Genomic DNA, 21,741 nt, shown 5'->3' with positions numbered 1-21,741 from the left:
GTTTTAACTTTTTAGTTTAACATTAAATGCATTTACATGTTCTTTTTTACACTCTAAGATGAAATATTTCACTAAAAATTGGATTAATTCAGATGTTCCTCAATCTTGAACTTATTTCAATGTCATCTACCATCTAATGTGAAACCATACCACCATCATAAAATTTTGAAACACTGTACACAGCAGCTAAGTAAGGCAATCAAGAGTTGATACGACAGGGTGACTTAAGTGCGTAAGCCACAACTCTGCCTGGCAGAATCGCTGATTCAAATTAACTCACTTTCCTACCCTTTGCTTTTTTCACAATTTATATGAATTTAAAATTACAATTTTTTTTTCTTTTGACTTAAAATCATGAGTAAACAGTAATACATCGTTTGCATATAATTACATTAAAGTTGAATTTTTTAATAGTTTTGACGGTCAATCGAGTCCACGGCACCTTAAGCATTGCCTATCTTGCCTAATGGGTGAACCGGCTTGAATTTGGGTTGCGATTTTGCCGTAGGAAACAAAGTCCCTTTAAAGAACCATAACACTCTCCTTTTACCCACGCTTAGTTTTAAGGGCACACACGTCAAAAAAACCCCCCAAAAAACATAAAGAGATGCCTTATCCATTGTTAGCGATATCAGTCCCTGGTCTATTTCTGCCTAGTTTTGTGAAAAGGGTCCCCATTAAGACAACTGTCCATGACATTGACTCATAGGAACTAGTCGTTTGAAGTTGATATGTAGAAAAACTGAACTTGGTTAGTGAAAAGACGACAGGAAAACTCTGACTGCTGGGATAAACTTTCAAAACCAGACTGGCCAAAAGAAGACTGTTTCTTCCCCGAAGTGAGCTAAATTATTTATTACTTGATTGATTGTATAGAAGAGTGCCTACACTTGAGGACTTCGATCTTGTCAAGATCCTGCAGTCTTTATTTATTACTTTGTGTCTGGATGGGTGAAGGGTGTTGGCTGCATTCAACACAACCATCTTCGTCCCATGACAGCAAAGGTATGTTGCTTTTGGTTGACACGGTACGTCAATCACTACTAGAATGGCGTCAAATGTCATTCATTAAATTGTTTATGTCAGACAAACTTGCACTGTACGTCAGTCTTTCAAGCTAGCACTCAGCTTGCTAACTGCTAACAACGCTAGTTTGCAACACATCGCTCAGCAGATATCAAGTCTGGGTTTAAAGTGTGGATTAAAGTGTTGTGATTATCGAGTCAAAATGTTTGTATGTATAAAACGTAAAAAATTTGGATGCCTACATAATTAACAGATTAATGTTGAACGGCAAGGCAAACTATAACTTCAATGGCTATGCAAACAGCTAAGCATCTCGTCTGCTTCAAATTTACATTCAAAGCTTAATTTTATGTTCCACTGCACATGAAAAAGAAATCAGTCCCTAATATCTAGTGATCAGAGCATATCCTTGTATGTTAAAATGGTGTTTAGTGGTCATGTCAAAGATTTGACAGCCATCGTGCTTGTTGTCCTACACAACTAATTTGCCCCCCCCCCCACCCATTTCCTATTGGAATTCCCTTTCACCCACAAATGATGGAAACCATCATGGATTGTGACTAACAAGCTCATCATTCACATCACCATATCCTACATTGGATTATTTGTCAGCTCCCAAATGACTGTAGTTTCTCCTGTAGAAAGGTGGTTGCTGTGTTTGACTGCAGATGAGATGAAAATGCAGACGCACAATTGCCATCCATTTTGGAGGGGCAACAGTTTGCAAGGGGTTCAGTTACAAAATGTGCTCTGTAAACAATCTATCCCCAGGCTGAGTTCAGCAAATTGCACACAGCATTGCGGAAAAGCTATGACAATTCCATACCCCGAGGCTTGTGCAAATAAGTGATGATGAAACAAATGGATGTGTGCAGGGGGAAATATGGAACTTTTGCTAGCCCTGATGGTTTGCTGCTGCTGTTAGCAGGGTTAAGTCTCTGACTGATGGTCTGAGACAGAGAAGGCGGTGAGTGGGGGAGAGGGCAAGGGGAAACGAAGGTGAGAGTGGAAGAAAAATACAGACAGAAAGTGGCAAGGCCTAAGCGAGGGGAGATAGAGTGATTGGTAGTGGCAAAGGACTGTCAGGGAAATTAAGCTTCTCTGTAAACAAGTGCCAGACTGTCAGTGCAAAAAAAGACTTGATTAGAGCTTGCCATGGAATGGAGTACCTCACTCCGAAGCCTATAACTAGACCCTTCATCTGTCCAACACATTCTTTAAAGTTTCTGTCTTTCTTCATTCCTTCTTGCGTGTCTCTTTTTACCGCATTCCTCCCTTTTCTATTTCCTTTTGCAATTGCTTTATTTCCTATCCCAAACTGTTTCCTCACACTCCTCTGTGCTTTACGTCGGTGCTGGCCTTGACACAATGTCTTATCCTGGCCTTCGTGTTTTGCCTCCAGCACAGCAGTGAAGCTGCCATGAAATGACAGCATGAGTGAAGCTTGCTGAAGCTACTTTACTCAGAAATTAATCACACATACAAACAATGTCAGTCAATCAGCGTTTCAAATCATTGTTATCAGAAATCATAATGATAAGTTGGAAATTGACTTGTAATCTAATTAAGTTGGAACAAAATGCTTTTATCACAGTTGCACAATTCATGTCCTGCTTTTTATACAATAAAAAAAAAACCTTGGCAGCACTCGGAAAAAATGTCTACCCGACTATTATTATTGTTATTTTTATTATTATCCATCCAATTTCTACATGGCATACCTTCATAAAGTTGCGGGTGTGTAAGGAAAACATGCAAATTCCACACAGTAATGTAATGTAAGAGATGAACCTACGAGCACTGAATTGTTGAGGCGGTCGTCCAAACAAGTTGTCCACCATGCCGCTATTTTTAGCATTATCATGATTACTAGTAGTCGTAGTAATTCAATTCAAACCATAAATTCTAAATTGATATATGTCGATATTCACAGCTGCAGCTGCTTCTGTGCAAAAAAGCTCAAATTTTTGTTGGTGTCGACAAGCCAGCAGTGGACCTGAAGCTGTAACTTTTATCCACTAAAATTCCAAACCAGTGTACAGTCTGGTTTAATTCAATTCTCAACTGACAATTCAAAAGGTCAAACGCCATACCTTTCTCGGGGGAGACTTATTCGAGGTTGTTTTGGACACCGTTTGCTGAGGGTGAACAATTTCCTGATGATCTTCTGAGCTTTGCCCAGGACCAAAGCCGTGCTGGACTCTAGATGAGCGTAGCGCTTCTGGAGTGATAAATCAGCTGACCAGTACTTGGCAATCATGGAAACATTCAAGAATTGGTCAGTGGGCAAGCGTTTCAGGAATGATTTGAATTCATCTGCAACAGAGATAACAAATGAGAAATTATTGAACATATAGATGATTCAGAATTTCCATTTCATCCCTTGCAGACAATGTCAGAGTGTAGAAGCTTGCCTTAAGAATACCCTGAGAAAAAAAAAATCATAATTTCGAACATATTATATGAAAAGTAAATCTCTCCACCTGGACCTCCTTTTAGTCATTTCAGTCTTTATCATTTGCAGCAGTTTTATCTTGACATTACTGACAGGAGTTCCGCTTTAAATGGCCACAATCAGCTAGAACACTTAAATCCTATTTGTCAACCACCTAAGGGAAATAACACATAGTCATGACAACTAATAGCTACAATGTGACGCAGGATTCTAATTAAGGTAAGCCATTTTAATCTAAAAAGGGAAACGTTTCCGTCGTGGGAATGAGCGAGTACAGCACTCTATGTATCTGTTCACCTGTCTAAGGCTACATTTGCACTGCTCCTAAATTCCAATCTTTTTGCCAATATGCGACATGCATCAATTTTTTTTTCCATGTAGTGTGAACAATTTATTTTTTTTCAACCTGGGTTTTCGATTGCGGATATAAATGGGATACGTATGCGACGCGTCTGCAGTATTAACACCAAGCCGCACACATCCGACATGTACCTCATGAAAAGCTCAATATTTCCTCCGCGCAGGCGGGCGAGAACGTGCTCGGGAGACCACTGACGTCGTCCATGAAATTCAGTTGTTTTGAGTAACTGGTGTTGTTTGACTAATTTAATCGCACTTGGAACATGAAACATAAAATGGACATTTGTGGTGATAGTATTAATTCAGCTACACACATGCTTTATTTATTATGCGCGGAAATGACGTGACATCTTTGGTTAACGTTTCCATAAAATGAAGTGATAGCGGAGCATTGCCTCATATCCCCAAGTTAAAACAGTATTTATATCTTCCTGTCTCAGTCGCTACTCTGACGATATGAGATGATAAAATGAGCCCCTACATGTGGGACCATATTTACTGCCGTAAACACTGCGTCATATGACTCGACGTTGTGCTTTTTGCGCGTGTCACATCGCGCCTTCATGTTATAAGTCACATTTGTTTTTGTAACGTGATTAACTATATAAAAAGATCGTCTTTAACAAAAAATCTAAACTGGGCATCACGTCCAGCCGTCCTGCTGATCTGTAGATTTACTTGAGGTGGGCGTGGCATAAACATGAAGTGGGTGTGGTTTAACCAGATATGGGCGTTAAATCAGAACATTATTTTAAATCCGAAATTGACATGGATCGATCAGAAATTGCTATATTTATCATTTATTTGAAATTTATTTAGAGAGCAGCCTAAAAATTTAGATTAACTTGTTTTGTAATGGCAAAAGTAAAAGAACAACTTCGAGAACATGTTTGTTATAATTTTTTTTATCATTTTTTTAAGGGCACGGATATTTTTAACTGTATGCCTCTTTGTAAAACAGTCTCAGAATTGAGTTTCAATGTTTCTCAGCACAATAGCAAAGGAACTCTGAATTATTTTTTTTAATTATTTTTATTCTAGAAACTTTGTTTAATGCAAGGGTCTGACTCACTTTCAATAACATAAAGAGTGCATCATTTGGCATTCAACATGATTCTGCTGTCTGCGTCTTTCATTCCAATTTAATTAATTGTATTTATGTCTATCTGGTTCTTTTAGGATCAATAAAGCAACCAAAACATATTTAGAAAACGGTTTCTCTCCTTCCCCAGTCCAGACATTCAAAACCACTGCAATCATACTTGAGATGATTGTATTGATGCTGTCAAGTCTGCCTTCCACATTGGCATACTTCTGTGATACTACAAAAACTGTCAAAGTGTCATTCAGTTCACTGCCACGATTACAAACGATCCCAAGTGCCTGCCATGTGTTGCAACGAACATACTTGTCAGACAGCAAGCACATTTCTTATTTGCCTGTTTTCTGCATAGTGCCTGTGACAACAACTTCAGTAATCCCATATTTTCCTCTGTGACCATAATTCAGATGCAAACGTGACAGACAATAAGATTGGATTTGGGATATCTTCCGGCATGTGTGGCAGCACATGGGCCCCTTTTATTGCGCATGCAGTAATGCCAGCTGGGACAGATGACGCGGAAAACGGGGGCCAGAGCTGTCGAGGAAGCTGCCATCTTCATCGCTTCAAAGTGTACATAACACATTCAGTGTGACATCAATCATGCTGTTCATGTAATAGTTAACACTGTAAGTTATTGCTTGACAGTTACCATAAATCCTTAAAAGCCCTTTTGAAGTAGCCCCAGTCAGTGATTGGTCAATTGATTGGTTTGTCAAAGACATTCCTTTATAATATACATTACTAGTATCTGTAAATTTAGTCAGACTTTTATAACTGAGGGGGATGAGAAAAAAAAAAAAAATTCATATGTATGTTATTTCTAAAGTGTGGGCTTGGTTTACACGCACCCCCATAAAAATCTATTCAGATATTTAAGCACACACTTGATTCGGCAAAATTCTTCAAAATAATGAGTTTATTTTGATTTTTAACTGTTTTACTGATACAGGTGTTGAAAAAAAAATGCTTAATGCACTACGGTATTTCATTCAAGAAATTATTCACTACAATTTAAAACATTAGTTATGCACATTTGCACTTGATGTAAAAAAAGCAAAGAGTGGTGAATGTGAAGTAAATTTCAGCAGGTTTACTCCTTTCCAGGCAAAATAATAGGATACATATTCTGGCAGGCAGTTGTTAACCTCATAGGTGAACCAAACAAGTGAACCCTAACTATCAAATCCTGAGATATTTCTCATATAAAATTATTTCACTAGTAGGGTATTGATATACAAACAAGAATCCCAAAGTAGAAACAAAAACAAACGGAAAAAAAACCATGCTTCTCTAACATGCATACGTGTTGCTTCTGAACTCTCTCAAATATACATGCTATATATACGAAAACAAATGAAAGAAAATCCATCATATAAATATGCTGATAATAGTACACTCGTATAACAGTCACATGAGTAATTAAATGATTGTATATACAATAGTCATATTTATACATGATTTATGTATATTTGTCACAATATATTTTTGAACCTCCTTTATAACACAAATGGTTCACACACATTCCATTCATTTTCATATATACTCCATAAATTAACACCTTTCACATTTGCTTCATGTTTTATGTAAAATGCATTTAGTGACATGACAGTGAAGTTGCAAATTAAAAAAAAATTAATTGAAAGTAACGTTACACAACTACTACCACCAACTGCTGGCCCAAGTCGAGAAAGTACTAATCTCAGAGCCAACCATAAATAGCCATTGTTGTCAATTAACTTTAAGCTCCAAAGTAAATGCAAAGCGCCTATAGTTGCACTGATGTTCAGTGTAATGGCATAAGTGCCCACTATGTGGAGCATGTGCAGGAGATTGGAAATGGAGTGTGTACTGTTCAAGAGTAGAGGAAGAGTGTGTATCGCATTGGCTGGAGTAAAGCATTCAAGTGAGAGTCACACGGAAGCCTCCTGTGTCTTTTGTCAACCCTTCATCCTTTGAAGCCCTCAAGTTTGCCTTGAGCGCGACAGATGATGCATTTGCCACCACACACCGCCGAAAAACACTAATCCACCTCAAACACTGGGAGTGCCACTGTACTTCAAGCTGTCCATCAACTTAAACTCAGCCATCAACACAATCATCCATGGCATCCTGGTCAGAAGGGCTGGCTGACTTGAGCCCCCCTACACTCACCTCTGACCTACCAGTGGATTAAGGACTTTTCCTTTTTTCAACCAACCTCAGTCAGTCAAACTGGGCCCCCTCGACTCTTCTTCTTGGACACCGAGCACTGGCTGTGTGATGAGCCAAATGCTCTATACCAGGGGAGCTATTTATAAAATGGCCAAGTCCAAATGATATGAATACATATTTTATTTATCCATCCATTTTCTAAGACGCTTCTCCTCACGAGGGTCGCGGGGGTGCCGCAGCCTATCCCAGCTGTCTTCGAGCAGTAGAAGGGGTACACCCAGATCTGGTTGCCAGCCAATCGCAGGGCCCACATAGACAAACAACCACACATGCTGACACTCCATTCCATCGCACTAACTATTCTCTTATTTATCTAATTTATATATTTAACTGAATTATTGTTGTATTGCACCGGAGAGGGGAGCTCTCTAATCTCGTTGCACACTTGAGTACAATGACAAAGGGATTTCTGATTCTGATTCATACCTAGGGGCGATTTAGAGTGTCCAATCAACCTGCCATGCATGTTTTTGGAATGTGGGAGGAAACCAGAATACCCGGAGAAAACCCACGCAGGCGCGGGGAGAACGTGCAAACTCCACACAGGGAGGCTGGAGCCGGAATCGATCCCATGACCTCTGCACTGTGAGGCCATCGTGCTAAACAGTCGTCCACTGTGCCGCCCATATCTTATTTATATATTATTTATTTAAAAATCTTTATATGTTTAATATATATAGGTGCCTTGTATAACAGCATGAACCCAAATTGCACAATACATCTAATGTACATTTTCTGTCTTTTCGGGTGAATGGAATCAGCGAGAGATGGAGTCCAGAAAGGAAGTGGTGAGGGCAAACGAGCACACAACTCCCAATAAACACAAGTTGGAACGGTACTTGGACTTATTGATTTCAACAATTAACTACATTTCCCTCAATTGGCTGTCCACCAAGCAAGAGACCTGAGTGGACTGACCAGCGTGACTGACTGGAAAGTAGTACATGTCGGTTGCCATGACCAACACACTAACTGGCAGCCTGCAGCAGTGTTCGGGTGGATGCTTTTGCAGTCCCACAGGTCATTCTCCAACGCTGTTGAAACTGCAAGCCTATGGCCGAGCGCCTGGCACACTTCCGCCTAACCCGCCCACTCTGCAGCAAGTCCGGGACGCCTCGTCGCGGAGCCCACTGCAAAATAATAATCTTCTTCTCACTCTAGAAGGAAATACTTTGCTCACTTGGTCCTTTAATCATTGTTTTACTTTATTTACTTAAGGGTATCCGAAACAAAATGGAAACTGCTAATTTTGCCAGTTAGCAACCATGTGACAGATGAAAGTGTACGATGAGGCATGGAATAGGCATGTGACTAGCTACCCCCAATGTCAATCAAGTGACAAATTTCAGAACAGATGATAGGATGGGGTCCACTTTTCTTTTTTTTAACTCATTCATTGCCTTTGATAGGAAGCCCTGTCAATAGCACAAAAGAACACATCTGAACAAGGGAGCAGGTCCTGCAACTGTTTGAGTAAGCTCAGCTAAAAACCTTGATTTGAACAGGACAAAGACAAAATATAGCATCCTGGACTTCAGGAGGCACAGGATAGCTCATCAAATGGCGAACGACTCACTTTTTTGCTAACATGATCAGTACGTGGAGAACATTGTGACATATTGCATCATATTATGGTTCTCAGAATGGAAGATACAAAAAGTGGTCAAGAGATCACAGAGATCTGTTGCTTTCTTTACACGTCCCGCTGTTTTAAAGAGCTGAGGCAATCACAGGTGCCCACTCAGAGACGGCTTCTTCCCACAAGCCATCACTAAAATGACCTCACGCGCAATAGCACCAACACTCATTCCATATTTCTGCTGCTCTTACATCCAAACATCACTAACCGTGCTGCAACAGCACACAAGTGTCTTATTGCCATTTGCACTGCAAAGTTAGAGCTGTTTACTTTGCACATACAACATCCCTGACTCTGCTGCTAATGTACATAAAACACATGTGCCTTATTGCAATTTGCATACATAATTTAGTCTTGTTTACTGGAGCTTTTCTATTATTTATTGTTGGATTCAGTTTTTTTTATATTCATTCTTGTAAACACAAACCTAGATTTAGATACTCATATCTTTGCATCTGTACCATAAAATAACATGGAACATGGCTTTCTATTCTACTGTAGTCTGTTATTATGGGAATTTAGTCAAAAATCATACAGAAACATTCATATCACATTTGAACAAATCATGCAGATTATCAATGCTCTACATTTTTTTTGTATTATACAGCTGCAACCCAAATAATGTATCCGGACAAAAAGGAAAAAAAAATATGATTTTATATTTCATTGCGCATAAGTTGCCCTAGAATTCAAGTTGTGATTTAAAAGTATTCCTAAAACAACCTTATCCTGTGCAGAAACGAATCTGATCTTGAGGCAAGAGGAAATCTTCAAATCAAATGCAGTTATAATCAAGAAAGTAACTACGTTGCACAAAAACTCAACATAAAGTTCAGCCTCAACTGCAACATATCGGTGTTCATTAATGTCGGGTCCAGAATGACAACTGGGCTGTTTTTAATCTGATCTGAAATGTCTGACTATTGGATGTCTTATACCAGGGGTGCCAAGCCTTTTTTTTTTTACTCATGATCTACCTTTCACCTCCCGCGATCGACCATTTTAGGGTGGGGGGCAGCTACCACGTACACACACTAATCCAGTTTTGCCAGGGGTTATGGGGGGGGATATACTCTGGTGGCGTCCGCTCAGCAGTGAGCTAAAATTCCGGACTGCCGGCTCAGGTCAGCACCATATTTAAAGGGACACGAAGTGAAGTTTTACCAACGTACAAAAGTGAACTATTATTGTCTTTGAAACTGATTTTTGATATTTATCCGTGGGGTTTGTCATGGTTTTTAAAAAAAGAAAAAAAAAAACACTTTTAAGATTTGAAAAATCCTTATGTGTGTACCATGCCAAAGCCAGGCCCTCTGATAAGGCTTGCACTTAAGCCATCACTTGGCAGAGGAACAAACAGAATGAACCACAAGAAATCCATTGTGTACTTTCTGGCAGACTGAGTGAAACCGCTTTTGCTCATCACCACTCAATGTTCAGCTTTACACTTACACACATGGGAGGTGTAGAGTTAAATCAGTTGTCTTTTTTGCCTCAGCAGCCTGAGGTTACATAAGGACGTTGACAGATCGACTCATATAGACAATGAATTAGCCATGCAATAGCTAACCATTTCCCAGATAATAAATTAGCAATTCAAATGGTGTTTGTGCTGTAAAAAATGTACTACATTGTACTAAACGTCAACGGAGCTGTCCAGATGGACTCATCAATGAAGTTTTCCCTACCAAAGTTTTGTATTTCTTCTGCACCTCTCAAGAGATGAAATGTAATAGTAGTTGGATTTTTCACCAGAGAAAGCCTTCATCGGCCCAATATAACTGAAGACAAATGTACCACTAAAACCTGATTGCAAACCTTTACAAAATACATAAGATTTTATCTCAGAAATGAAGGGAAACACATTGGAGTGACTGAGTGCTTTAATAAAAAGATGGTAAATGAAGTAAATACAGTGCAACAATATTGGAAAAATATGAAATTAATAAAAGCTTAATGTCAGTAGGGTCAAAGGCCATTAGTGGAAATAATTCCCTCGCTGCAAATCAGTGCACACTTCGCAGAGACTATTACACAAATGTGGCGGAAGAAAAAAAAATCAATTCTTACTACTGGAATGCAAATGCAAATGCGTCTTCATCTTCATCTTTCATCTTCACTTTGCAACTCCTGAATGTGAAGTGCAGATGTGATGGGAGCTATTGTACATTTTGAATGGAGAAGATTTTGTTATGTTATTTATAGGATCATTATTAGTACTATTTCATGTTTTGTGTATAGTGCTTTGATTTAAATCAAAATATAAATTTGAGTTGAGTTATTCAGGTATTATAGGCCTGTAACATTGTGGGGCAGTACTAGTTCATTGTCCAGTGTAAATACTCTTTGGTCCATGCATGACAATGACGCCTGGATGTGTGGTACTAGGGCTGAACGATTTTCATTGCGATTTTAAGAACGACAAAGCGGCATTTTTTAGTTATTTTTTTTTATCCTCCACGCGCACGAATCAGCGGCATATTCCTGTGAACATGTCACACTAACTAGCGCCAGACTGGTTAAAAAAATTGCTTCACGTCTACGTAACACTGTCGCCCATAATCCTGGAAGTAATTTCTTTCGGGGGTGCGTGAATGCTAGGCGCTAAGCTAGCATGGGTTTTATTCGAACTACACGGAGGTCCGTGCACAGCAGCAGCAACGAGCAGGGTGATGCGGACCTTCTTCTCCGTGGTAACAAATAAACTACTCCACTCTCAAGTAACGTTTTCACAGAGGCGGCAAACAAGTGTGCTAATCGCTAAAGCGAAATGCAGAGTTGGAAAAGACCCGATATTAGTGATTAGGTGTACAGTCGACTTCACATAAGTCTGGCTAGAACAGGGGTGGGCAAACATTTTAATTGATGGGCCACAATGGGTTCTAAAATTTGACAGAGGGGCTGGACCAGGAGCAGATGGATGGAGTGTTTTGGTAACCTCACCTCATCTGAGAAAAAAAATACATTTAATTTTAAATGAAAGTAAATAAAAGCATTACAACAAAACATTAACAGGGACTCGCCCGAGTTGTGTGCGGGCAGCGTGGGATCAGTTTCCACTCAGTGATGGTGTCTATGTCTGGCCTGTGACTGGCTGGCGACCAGTTCAGGGTGTAGTGCGCCTTTCGCCCGTAGTCAGCTGGGATAGGCTCCAGCACCCTCCCGCAAACCGGTACAGGATAAGCGGTGTGGATAATGACATGACATGACACATTAACAGGGTGTATTCATCTAATTTTTTTCAAGTTTGGTGGGTCGGATTAAAACGTTAACTGGGCCGCATGTGGGCCCCCGGGCCGTAGTTTGCCCACGCCTGGGCTAGAACCACGATAGGGCGGAGAGTCAGCAGCTACAAATTGATATACAATCAAACGTATCTTGACATCAAATAAGACGACAGCTACATTAGAGTACAGAAATGGCTGACGTCAACCATGACGAAGAGCTCAATGTCAAAAGTAGATTAAATATAAGTACCAATAATATTTGCACTATTTTGCACTACAGAGTATTGAGTTTTAAGAACTACACAATATGAAGTCTCCGATGTATATTTTTAATCAATTTAGATTTGCTAAGGGAAGATGTTTCGTGATTGTGCAATAGATTTCATTACATCAAAGAAAACGCAAACACGCTTACATGGAAATGCTAAATTTGAATGACTTTCTGACCCTTTTTAACAGGAGATATTTATCTTTTCATTTTTAAATGACAATCACAAATACTTCCATTATGATTTTTACACTCACCATTACTGTTTGGACCAAAATATTCAATTAATACCATGATATGAATTTCAGGCCATATTGCTAATTACTCAGTCTCTGTTTGAAACGGTTAAGTCGCCAACAAGAGAATGGGAAACATATCAGCAACGAACAAAGAGCATGTAGATTAGTACATGTTAAACATCTTTGGGTTTAAAAAAAATATTTTTTGCAAAATTATACTTGATAAGTCGCACGGTAAGTCTTGCCTTACGTGAACTATTTTAAAAAAAAAATAAAAAATGGACTGCCTCTTTACTGTCCTTGCATTGTTCGACTAACAGCTTTTATTTATTATAATGGTATAATTGTCATGACCCGTGTCTGCCACGTCAGTGTTTTTGTTGTTATTTTCTTCCCTCCTTCCTGCCATGTGCCTTTTGTTATTGTTTTCATCACCTCCCTGCCATGTGCCTTTGTTATTGTTTTCGTTCTCACCAGCTACGCACCTGTTCCTAGTCATCATCACGCACCTGTTCCTAGTCATCATCACGCACCTGCTTCCCATCTGCTCCCCTAAGTACCCGGACTATTTAAACCTTCCAGACCAACGACGCAGTGTCGGGTCATTACCCTGTTTGCCTCCTGTTGCCACGTCACCTCGGACTCTCACGATTTGCGCTTTGCTCCCGTTGTTGCACTTGTCTTCGTTCCCTGTCCGCCTGGCTCGTTCCCGTCTCGTGTTTGGTCCTTGTCATCGTCCAGTTAGTCTCGTACAGTTGCCTGTGTTGTTTCTTTGCCCACGCCCCGTTGTTCGTCCCCACCAAGCTCCACAATAAATCTCCTTAAAGCTTCACCTACCCCTGCTTCCTCGCTTCTTGGGTCCACCTCCTCATCGCCGCAAGGCGACTCCTGACAGAATGACCCGACCTCGAAAGAAGGACCCAGCGAGGGGCTCGCGGCGGCGTCATGGACACCGCCGCACGGACCCCCCCCACCAACCCGCCGATCAGCTCAGCGCCACGTCTGCCACGCTCCCCGCTTCCCCAGATTACGAGGACTTGTTCGAAAAGACCGCCTACCTTTTGGACTCCCGCCGCGCTGAGCTGGGGGCACGACTGGCCCAGATAGCGGAGCAGGTGGCCTCGATCGCGGAGAAGGGCGCCGCAGCGGTACCACCCCGGGAGGCTATCATGGAGCTGACAGCTCAGATGGCGGAGCTGGAGGTCAAGATGGTGGAGAGCATGAGGCTGGCACAGCTGGCCGACCGACAGCTGGCTGAAAGGGGTCCCGCCTCCACGCCAGCTGCAGCAACCCACGTCGCCTCCACGCCAGCTGCAGCAACCCACGTCGCCTCCACGCCAGCTGCAGCAACCCACGTCGCCTCCACGTCAGAAGCAGCAACCCACGTCGCCTCCACGTCAGCTGCAGCAACCCATGCAGCCCCCACGTCAGCTGCACCGACCGTGCAGCCTCCGGTGCCTGCCCCTCACCAGCCTGCCGACCAGCCCCGTACCTCGTCTTCGTTTCACGGTAACGCCCTCGACTTCCCTCCCAACCTTCCTCCCCACTGTACCATTGATTCCGATTCCGACGACAATTTTGATCACCAGGCCAATTCACCCACTCACGCTTTAGTTGATAATGATTTAGCAGAAGTTTTTGAGCACTACGCCCCGCACGTTTTTGTCGACTCGGATCACGAGTACGATGCCGACTACATTTACGCCTTGTTAGACGCTCAGCGCACCCCGGACCCAGTTAGTACCAGTCACCTTCTTCCCCCCGAACCATTCCTGACACCCTTTTTGTTCGAGTCTTTCAAGACCACCTCCCACTCCACCTCGCGCGCTTCACGTCCAAAATCTCGGAAGTCACGGTCACGTCGCACACCTCGTTCACCATCGGTTTTAGCACCTGCTCACGTTCCCCTGGCACCCCCTAGCTCACGTTCACCAGCCCCAGTAACCTCGGTCCCTCGTGTTCCCCATTCCCCTGATTCCCAATGGCGGCAGGCTGATAGGGATCAGGGCCCCCGGTTCGGCTGTGCCCGGTCCGACTGCTGCGCCCGGCCCTCTGTCGCCCCCCCGCCAGCTGCTGAGCCCTGCCCCGGCTCCTCTCCAGCCGCAGCGTCCCATCCCGGCTCCTTGCCAGCTGCTGAACCCTGTTCCGGCTCCCCCCCAGCGGTCGAGTCCCGTCCGGGCCCCCCGTCAGCTGCTGAGCCCCGTCTCAGCTCCCCGCTAGCTGCTGAGCCCCGCTCCGGCTCCTCCCCAGCTGCCGAGCCCCTTCCCGGCTCCCCGCCAGCTGCCGAGCCCCGTCCCGGCTCTCTGCCAGCTGCCGAGCCCCGTCCCGGCTCCCCGCCAGCTGCCGAGCCCCTTCCCGGCTCCCCGCCAGCTGCCGAGCCCCGTCCCGGCTCTCTGCCAGCTGCTGAACCCTGTTCCGGCTCCCCCCCAGCGGTGGAGTCCCGTCCGGACTTCCTGCCAGCTGCTGAACCCCGTTCCGGCTCCCCGCCAGTTGATACGCCCTGTCCCGGTTCACCCCGAGCTGCGGGGGCCCGTTCTGGCCTCCCGAGAGCTGCTGACCCCCGCTCCGGCGCCTCGCCAGCGTTTCAAATCCCTGGTCCGGCGGACCCAGCCCTGCGTCCGCCACCAGTCCCTGTTCCGGCGGAGCACGCCCTGCGTCCGCCACCAGTCCCTGTTCCGGCGGAGCACGCCCTGCGTCCGCCACCAGTCCCTGTTCTGGCGGAGCACGCCCTGCGTCCGCCACAAGTCCCTGTTCTGGCGGAGCACGCCCTGCGTCCGCCACCAGTCCCTGTTCCGGCGGAGCACTCCATGCGTCCGCCCCAAGTCCCTGTTCCGGCGGAGCACGCCATGCCTCCGCCACAAGTCCCTGTTCCGGCGGAGCACTCCATGCGTCCGCTCCAAGTCCCTGTTCCGGCGGAGCACGCCATGCCTCCGCCACCAGTCCCTGTTCTGGCGGAGCACGTCCTGCGTCCGCCACCAGTCCCTGTTCCGGCGGAGCACGCCATGCGTCCGCCACAAGTCTCTATCCCGGCGGAGCACGTTCTGCGTCCGCCCCCAGTCCCTGTTCCGGCGGAGCGGGCCCCGCGTCCGCCACAAGTCCCAGTTCTGGCGGAGCACGCCCTGCGTCCGTCACAAGTCCCTGTTGCAGCGGGGCACGCCCTGCGTCCGCTACCAGTCCCGGTCCCCGCTGCGCCCGGCCCGCCGCAGCTCCAAATCCCTGCTTCGGCGGTGCCAGACGGCCCGCCGCCAACCCAATTCCCTGTCCTGGCGGCGCCCGAGGACACGCCATTGCTTCCCGTCACTGCCTCGGCGGTGCTCGACGATCCGCCGTCGCCCCAAGCTCCTTTTTCGGCGGAACTCGACGATTCGCCGGCGCTCCAGTTTCCTGCCTGGGCGGTGGACGACGACCCGCCGTCGCTTCTCGTCTCTGTCACAGCGGCTCCCAACGAAGCGCCGCCGCTCCACGTTCCTGTCTCAGTGGGGTTGGAGGACCAGCCGCCGTGCCACGTTCCGGTCTCGGCGGGGTTCGAGGACCAGCCGCCGCTCCACGTTCCTGTCTCGGCGGGGTTCGAGGACCAGCCGCCGCTCCACGTTCCTGTCCCGGCGGGGTTCGATGACCTGCCGCTACTCCACGTTCCTGTCTCAGCGGGGTTGGAGGACCAGCCGCCGTGCCACGTTCCGGTCTCGGCGGGGTTCGAGGACCAGCCGCCGCTCCACGTTCCTGTCTCGGCGGGGTTCGAGGACCAGCCGCCGCTCCACGTTCCTGTCTCGGCGGGGTTCGAGGACCAGCCGCCGCTCCACGTTCCTGTCCCGCGGGCACTCGACGATCATCCGCCGCTCCAAGTTCCCGTCCCGCCGGCGTTCGACGACCAGCCACAGCTCCACGTTCCTGCTTCGGCGGGGCTCGACGACCTGCCGCCGCTCCATGTTCCTGTCTCGGCGGGGTTCGACGACCAGCCGCCGCTCCACGTTCCTGACTCGGCGGGGCTGGACGACCAGCCGCCGCTCCACGTTCCGGTCTCGGGTGCGCCCGGACGTCCGCCTGAGTGTTCACGGGTGGACTTGTTGATCGGGCCTCCCGGACGCCCGCCTGAATGGCCCCGTCGGGACTCGCTGGTCTGGCCCCCTGGACATCCGCCAGACTGGCCTAGTTCGCGGGCCTTGGTCCCGCCTCCCGGACGTCCGCCCGAATGGCCCCGTCGGGACTCGCTGGTCTGGCCCCCTGGACATCTGCCAGACCAGCCTAGTTCGCGGGCCTTGGTCCCGCCTCCCGGACGTCCGCCCGAATGGCCCCGTCGGGGCTCGCTGGTCTGGCCCCCTGGACATCCGCCAGACCGGCCTAGTTCGCGGGCCTTGGTCCCACCTACCGGCCCCCTTCCGCCCACCCTCGTTCTTGGACTTGGTTTCATTTTTGACTGTTTTCGTTTGGGACGTCTGGAAGCCGTCCCTTGAGGGGGGGGTACTGTCATGACCCGTGTCTGCCACGTCAGTGTTTTTGTTGTTATTTTCTTCCCTCCTTCCTGCCATGTGCCTTTTGTTATTGTTTTCATCACCTCCCTGCCATGTGCCTTTGTTATTGTTTTCGTTCTCACCAGCTACGCACCTGTTCCTAGTCATCATCACGCACCTGTTCCTAGTCATCATCACGCACCTGCTTCCCATCTGCTCCCCTAAGTACCCGGACTATTTAAACCTTCCAGACCAACGACGCAGTGTCGGGTCATTACCCTGTTTGCCTCCTGTTGCCACGTCACCTCGGACTCTCACGATTTGCGCTTTGCTCCCGTTGTTGCACTTGTCTTCGTTCCCTGTCCGCCTGGCTCGTTCCCGTCTCGTGTTTGGTCCTTGTCATCGTCCAGTTAGTCTCGTACAGTTGCCTGTGTTGTTTCTTTGCCCACGCCCCGTTGTTCGTCCCCACCAAGCTCCACAATAAATCTCCTTAAAGCTTCACCTACCCCTGCTTCCTCGCTTCTTGGGTCCACCTCCTCATCGCCGCAAGGCGACTCCTGACAATAATGACATTTTCTGTCATGTTTGTAAATGCTTAATGTTGCAAATCGCAAAGGAAATCCAAATAGCAAGATCGGTCAGGAAAATCGCTGTATAATTTCCACTAAAAATGGTTAAGCCCGATCTGGTATCTTTGGATGTTGTGTAGCACGCAGATCACACTAATGGACATTGCTTCAAATGGTTTGACGTGACACTTAGGTGTTTCTCACCTCTCTTATGTGTGTCTCGAGCTGACTAGTATTCATTGTCCAGTTTGGTGAGACACTGTTACAAAGAAGCAATCTTCAATGTGGGATGTAGACAAATGTCCACTTCTATGCCTTACTGTGAGGCTGTTCATCTGTGTGCGTGTGTGTCATTTGTAACCTGCTGATGACAATCTGTGGTGGATGAGCTCCGTCACCACTTTGCCTTGAGAACATCCCGTCTAAAGCTTTGCAATGGCGAGGCGCAATTAGGAGTCATCTTGGTCTCATGATGTCAAAATATGAACAGCATGATTAAGAGGACTATAGCATGTATTGTAAATATAAATTCCAACTGAAACAGGAAATTTATTGAAACTAAATGTCAAATTAAGCACTCATTTAATCCATTTGATCCACCCAAGTGAAAAATTACATTACACATAGTTTATAGAAACCACATTCAAAACATGGTAAATGTTACAATGTGAAACTTCTGCAAATGTTGAGGGGATTCAAGCAACACACAAATTAGATGGAACAAACCACTGAGAAATCTCACCACCCCTCCATCTCCCTTATCTTGTTAATAAGGGCTTTGTTGAGGAAAAAAATGCTTCTTCAGCTTGACAACTGGTAAAAGCAACATTCTCTGACAGATGAACAGGATACACTGTAATTGGTTCGATTCACGAACGCCCAAAGTAGACCTGTGGTTTGAAACATCAAAAAATAAAAATGCAATCTCTCTGTCACCTGTAGCTGCACTCCGAAAATCCATCATTAAACTAATTTGAAGGAGATGTTTTGCCTCAGTTGCACTTGTGCCATCTGAGTTGGCTGCTACCATGTAGATGAATACGACCAAACGTTTTTCACACCCCCCAACTGTCAAACTCTCCATTAAAAAAAAAAAGAAAGAAAAAACGTTCTGGACAGGATAAACCATGATAGGGTGAGAAAATGAAACAAAAATAAAAGACATCTCTGAGTGTCGCCTCATTAATGAGCACCTCATTAACTGAGAGGCTTTCTAGACAGTGCAGCTGTTGCCACACACACACAAACACACACACTTGCAAGTATACACACACATTCTGGGGTGACATTTGATAGGCTCTGTCTGTGTTCTAATTGATTCTCCAGAGGATCATGTTGACACTTAGCAATGGGGAAAAAAGCGCTGTCCAGCCAATCAGACTTGCCGCTGGAAGCACACAGCTGAGTTGAGTTGAGTTGAGTGAGACTTCACAGCAAAACACTCCATTGCCAATCATGTCACCCACTTATCTAAACTCACTGCAGCCAAAAAGTTCAACAATGCCTCTCACCTATGCATTTTACTTTTGACTTAAATTGAAGCAATAAAGCTTTTTGTAAATAGAAGGAAAAAAATCTTCACAAACCTTGAAAAGCATTTCAGCAATTGTCAAATATCCACATACCACTTTTGACAAATTCACCCACCGTTGTAACACCTTTAGCATGGGATTAATTAAAGTCACCGACAATGTTGTGTATCAACCATCTGACTTTCCTTCTTGTGCAGAGAACGTGCTTCGCAGGGGTGGTGGCGGCTAGTTTTGGTGGGTTTTCTGATTATAGCTACTTCATGATTCGAGTGTATTTCTAGAAATGTTATGAAATGTCAACGTGTGTTTTATATGCATAAGATTTTAATTTGTCAATATTTCATTCTGCTGCAGCATCTAGCTGAATAAGAAGTCTCCAAACTGTCAGCGGTACAACAGGTTATTCACAGTGAGCCATTCCTAATACATACTTGTGATCATATAGCACTTGGCTAACCAACTATATCCTCCCATTTTCTCTTGTAGATGCTAAGCACTGACCAAATGAGCCCAGCTCCAGTAATATCATTAGAATCTGTTTAGCATACCCCATCAGGTAAAACATATTTTTCCACTGCTCCCCATAAAATATATTAGATGAGTACAATGACATGGGATGTTGCGGTCCTACGTAACATGCATTGTGAATAACCTGCAATTTTTATGTAGTTAAACTAGAGGCGCTTTTGCAATAATCAATACCCAAGAAGAAGCTCTCAGTTTCAAAAAGGCTACTCCCGTCTTCTAAGATCTACAATAATGTATGCACGTCCGTGATGGACAAAATTGATAGGAACACCATCTTCGACTAGTTTCAGGAATCCAGGGTATACCCAGCAGCAACGGATAACCTTGTGTTGAGTAGCTCGCTCCGTATATGAGCATATTTCAGGGCACAATTTAATTGTACACAGGCCTTGCCCATCTTCTGATCGTTCCAAATGCACTCTTCCCTCCCTCGCTCAAGTTGTGGGCCAGAAAGAGGCTAAAGCAAGTGAAAGATCTGTTCAAAAAGGTGTATTCATGTCCTTTGAGCAGTTGTTGAGTGTTGACGGTATTCCACATACATTCTTTTTTAAATACATATTTACAAGTTCAAACTTTTCTCAAGAAATAATTTCCTTTTTCATTACTTCACCTTGAACGACGGCTTGTTTAGTGGAAGGAGGGGCATCCAACTCAGTGGGCCATAGTGCGCAAGTTATATAGTGGTATCCAAAGGATGCATCGCGGGTATCTTACATAATGGAATATTGGTGTCACAACATTGGAATTGAAATCCCTGATAACTTTTGGCATCTGGCAAGTAAATGAATAAATTCACATTTTTTTCTGCATTTAGACACGTGTTACTTTGATTTAAGGTGTGTGTCGTCTTGGACACAGCTTATCTTGTACAGGGGTCATGGGAGGGTGGTGCAGTCCCTCACAGCTGACTTTGGGCGAAAAGCGGACTACACCTGAACTGGACGACAGCCAGTCACAGGGCACACCCAAGACACCGTCAGTGAGCGGGAACCGATCCCATGCTGCCTGCACACAAGTCAGACGGGTTTACCACTACACCATCAGTGGCCCTCATTTTTAAGGCTTTCCAGCATTTACAATTATCTAGAAGCAGACCAGCTGAAACTAGATGCGGACCCGACATGGAGCAGGTGCCATCAAGCCCCAGCCACTCTCTGCCATATGTTCTGGTCATGTCTTTCGCACTTTTGAGACCTTTTCTTTTCTGTGCAGCAAAGAGATTAGCCCTGACCTTTTGGCTCCAGTGCGGTTTCTGACAAACTGTCGCTCAATCTGATGCTGTGGCCTTTTTTTCTTTGTTGTAGTCGTTTTATTTTGTTCAATTGAAAATCTACTGCTCCTTCATCACATCACCGTTGTCTTAGGTATATGACGGCACATTTGCAACTTGAGAACCTAAAATGTCCTACCAGTGGCTAGGTCCAGAGATTCTGTATGTATGTACACCCGGCAGCAAATGTCCCAAAAGAGCCAAGCAAGCTCCCCTTTAACGATTCTTCTCATCAACAATATAAATTTGATTGTGTCGAAAGACCAGCTGACCGATTATATGGTGATATTTCCACAAGAAAATACAGCAGGAGGCTGGAATGATAGTTCTGACAAAAAGACAGTTAAAAAAAAAAACAATTCAGCAGGCAGGGAGGACAGGAGATCAAAAGTGTCACCCTTTATTTTAGAGTCAAGCAGGAAAGACAGAAAATAAAAGTACACTTATGCTTACTAAAATAGGTACATAAGTATAGATATTACTAAGTATTTACAACACATCCAAATAATTAATCGAAACACAAATATCACTTTGTGGGAACAAAATCTTTGTGGGATTTTGCAGTAGCTAATTAAAATGAACCCCCGACAAGTTGATGTTATTTTTATTTATTTATTTTTTTTCATCATGTGCTGTGTTGGACACTTACGACCCACAAAGACCGGCAACTAAAGGCTCAAGATCCAAACAATGCCAGCTTGTCAAAACACTGTCTGCACTGGTTGTTATGCCAACAAAGCCCAAAAAATAAACCAGTCAATACTCTGGATTTCAGCGTGTTAGTGCATCCAAGAGCCAGCATCGAATATCCTCATTGTCTCTGCTATGACGGACCTCCCCCGCCCTGCTTGAAAGGAACTAACG

General features: G+C 45.0%; 1 protein-coding gene across 1 annotated transcript in view; it reads right to left on the bottom strand.

The window, feature by feature from the left end:
- Nucleotides 1–21,741, bottom strand: part of brinp2 (BMP/retinoic acid inducible neural specific 2) — a 194,799-nt gene that overhangs the window by 15,393 nt on the left and 157,665 nt on the right. The window contains exon 7 of the mRNA XM_088311154.1: nt 3,120–3,342. Within this exon, the coding sequence (XP_088167280.1) occupies nt 3,120–3,342 (223 nt within the window). The remainder of the gene's footprint in view (nt 1–3,119; nt 3,343–21,741) is intronic.

The sequence above is a fragment of the Idiotropiscis lumnitzeri genome, chromosome 12, assembly GCF_059441095.1.
Source record: "Idiotropiscis lumnitzeri isolate Australia: NSW breed Sydney's pygmy pipehorse chromosome 12, RoL_Ilum_1.0, whole genome shotgun sequence".
Taxonomy (NCBI): domain Eukaryota; kingdom Metazoa; phylum Chordata; class Actinopteri; order Syngnathiformes; family Syngnathidae; genus Idiotropiscis; species Idiotropiscis lumnitzeri.
This window is presented reverse-complemented; position numbering and strand designations above follow the sequence as displayed.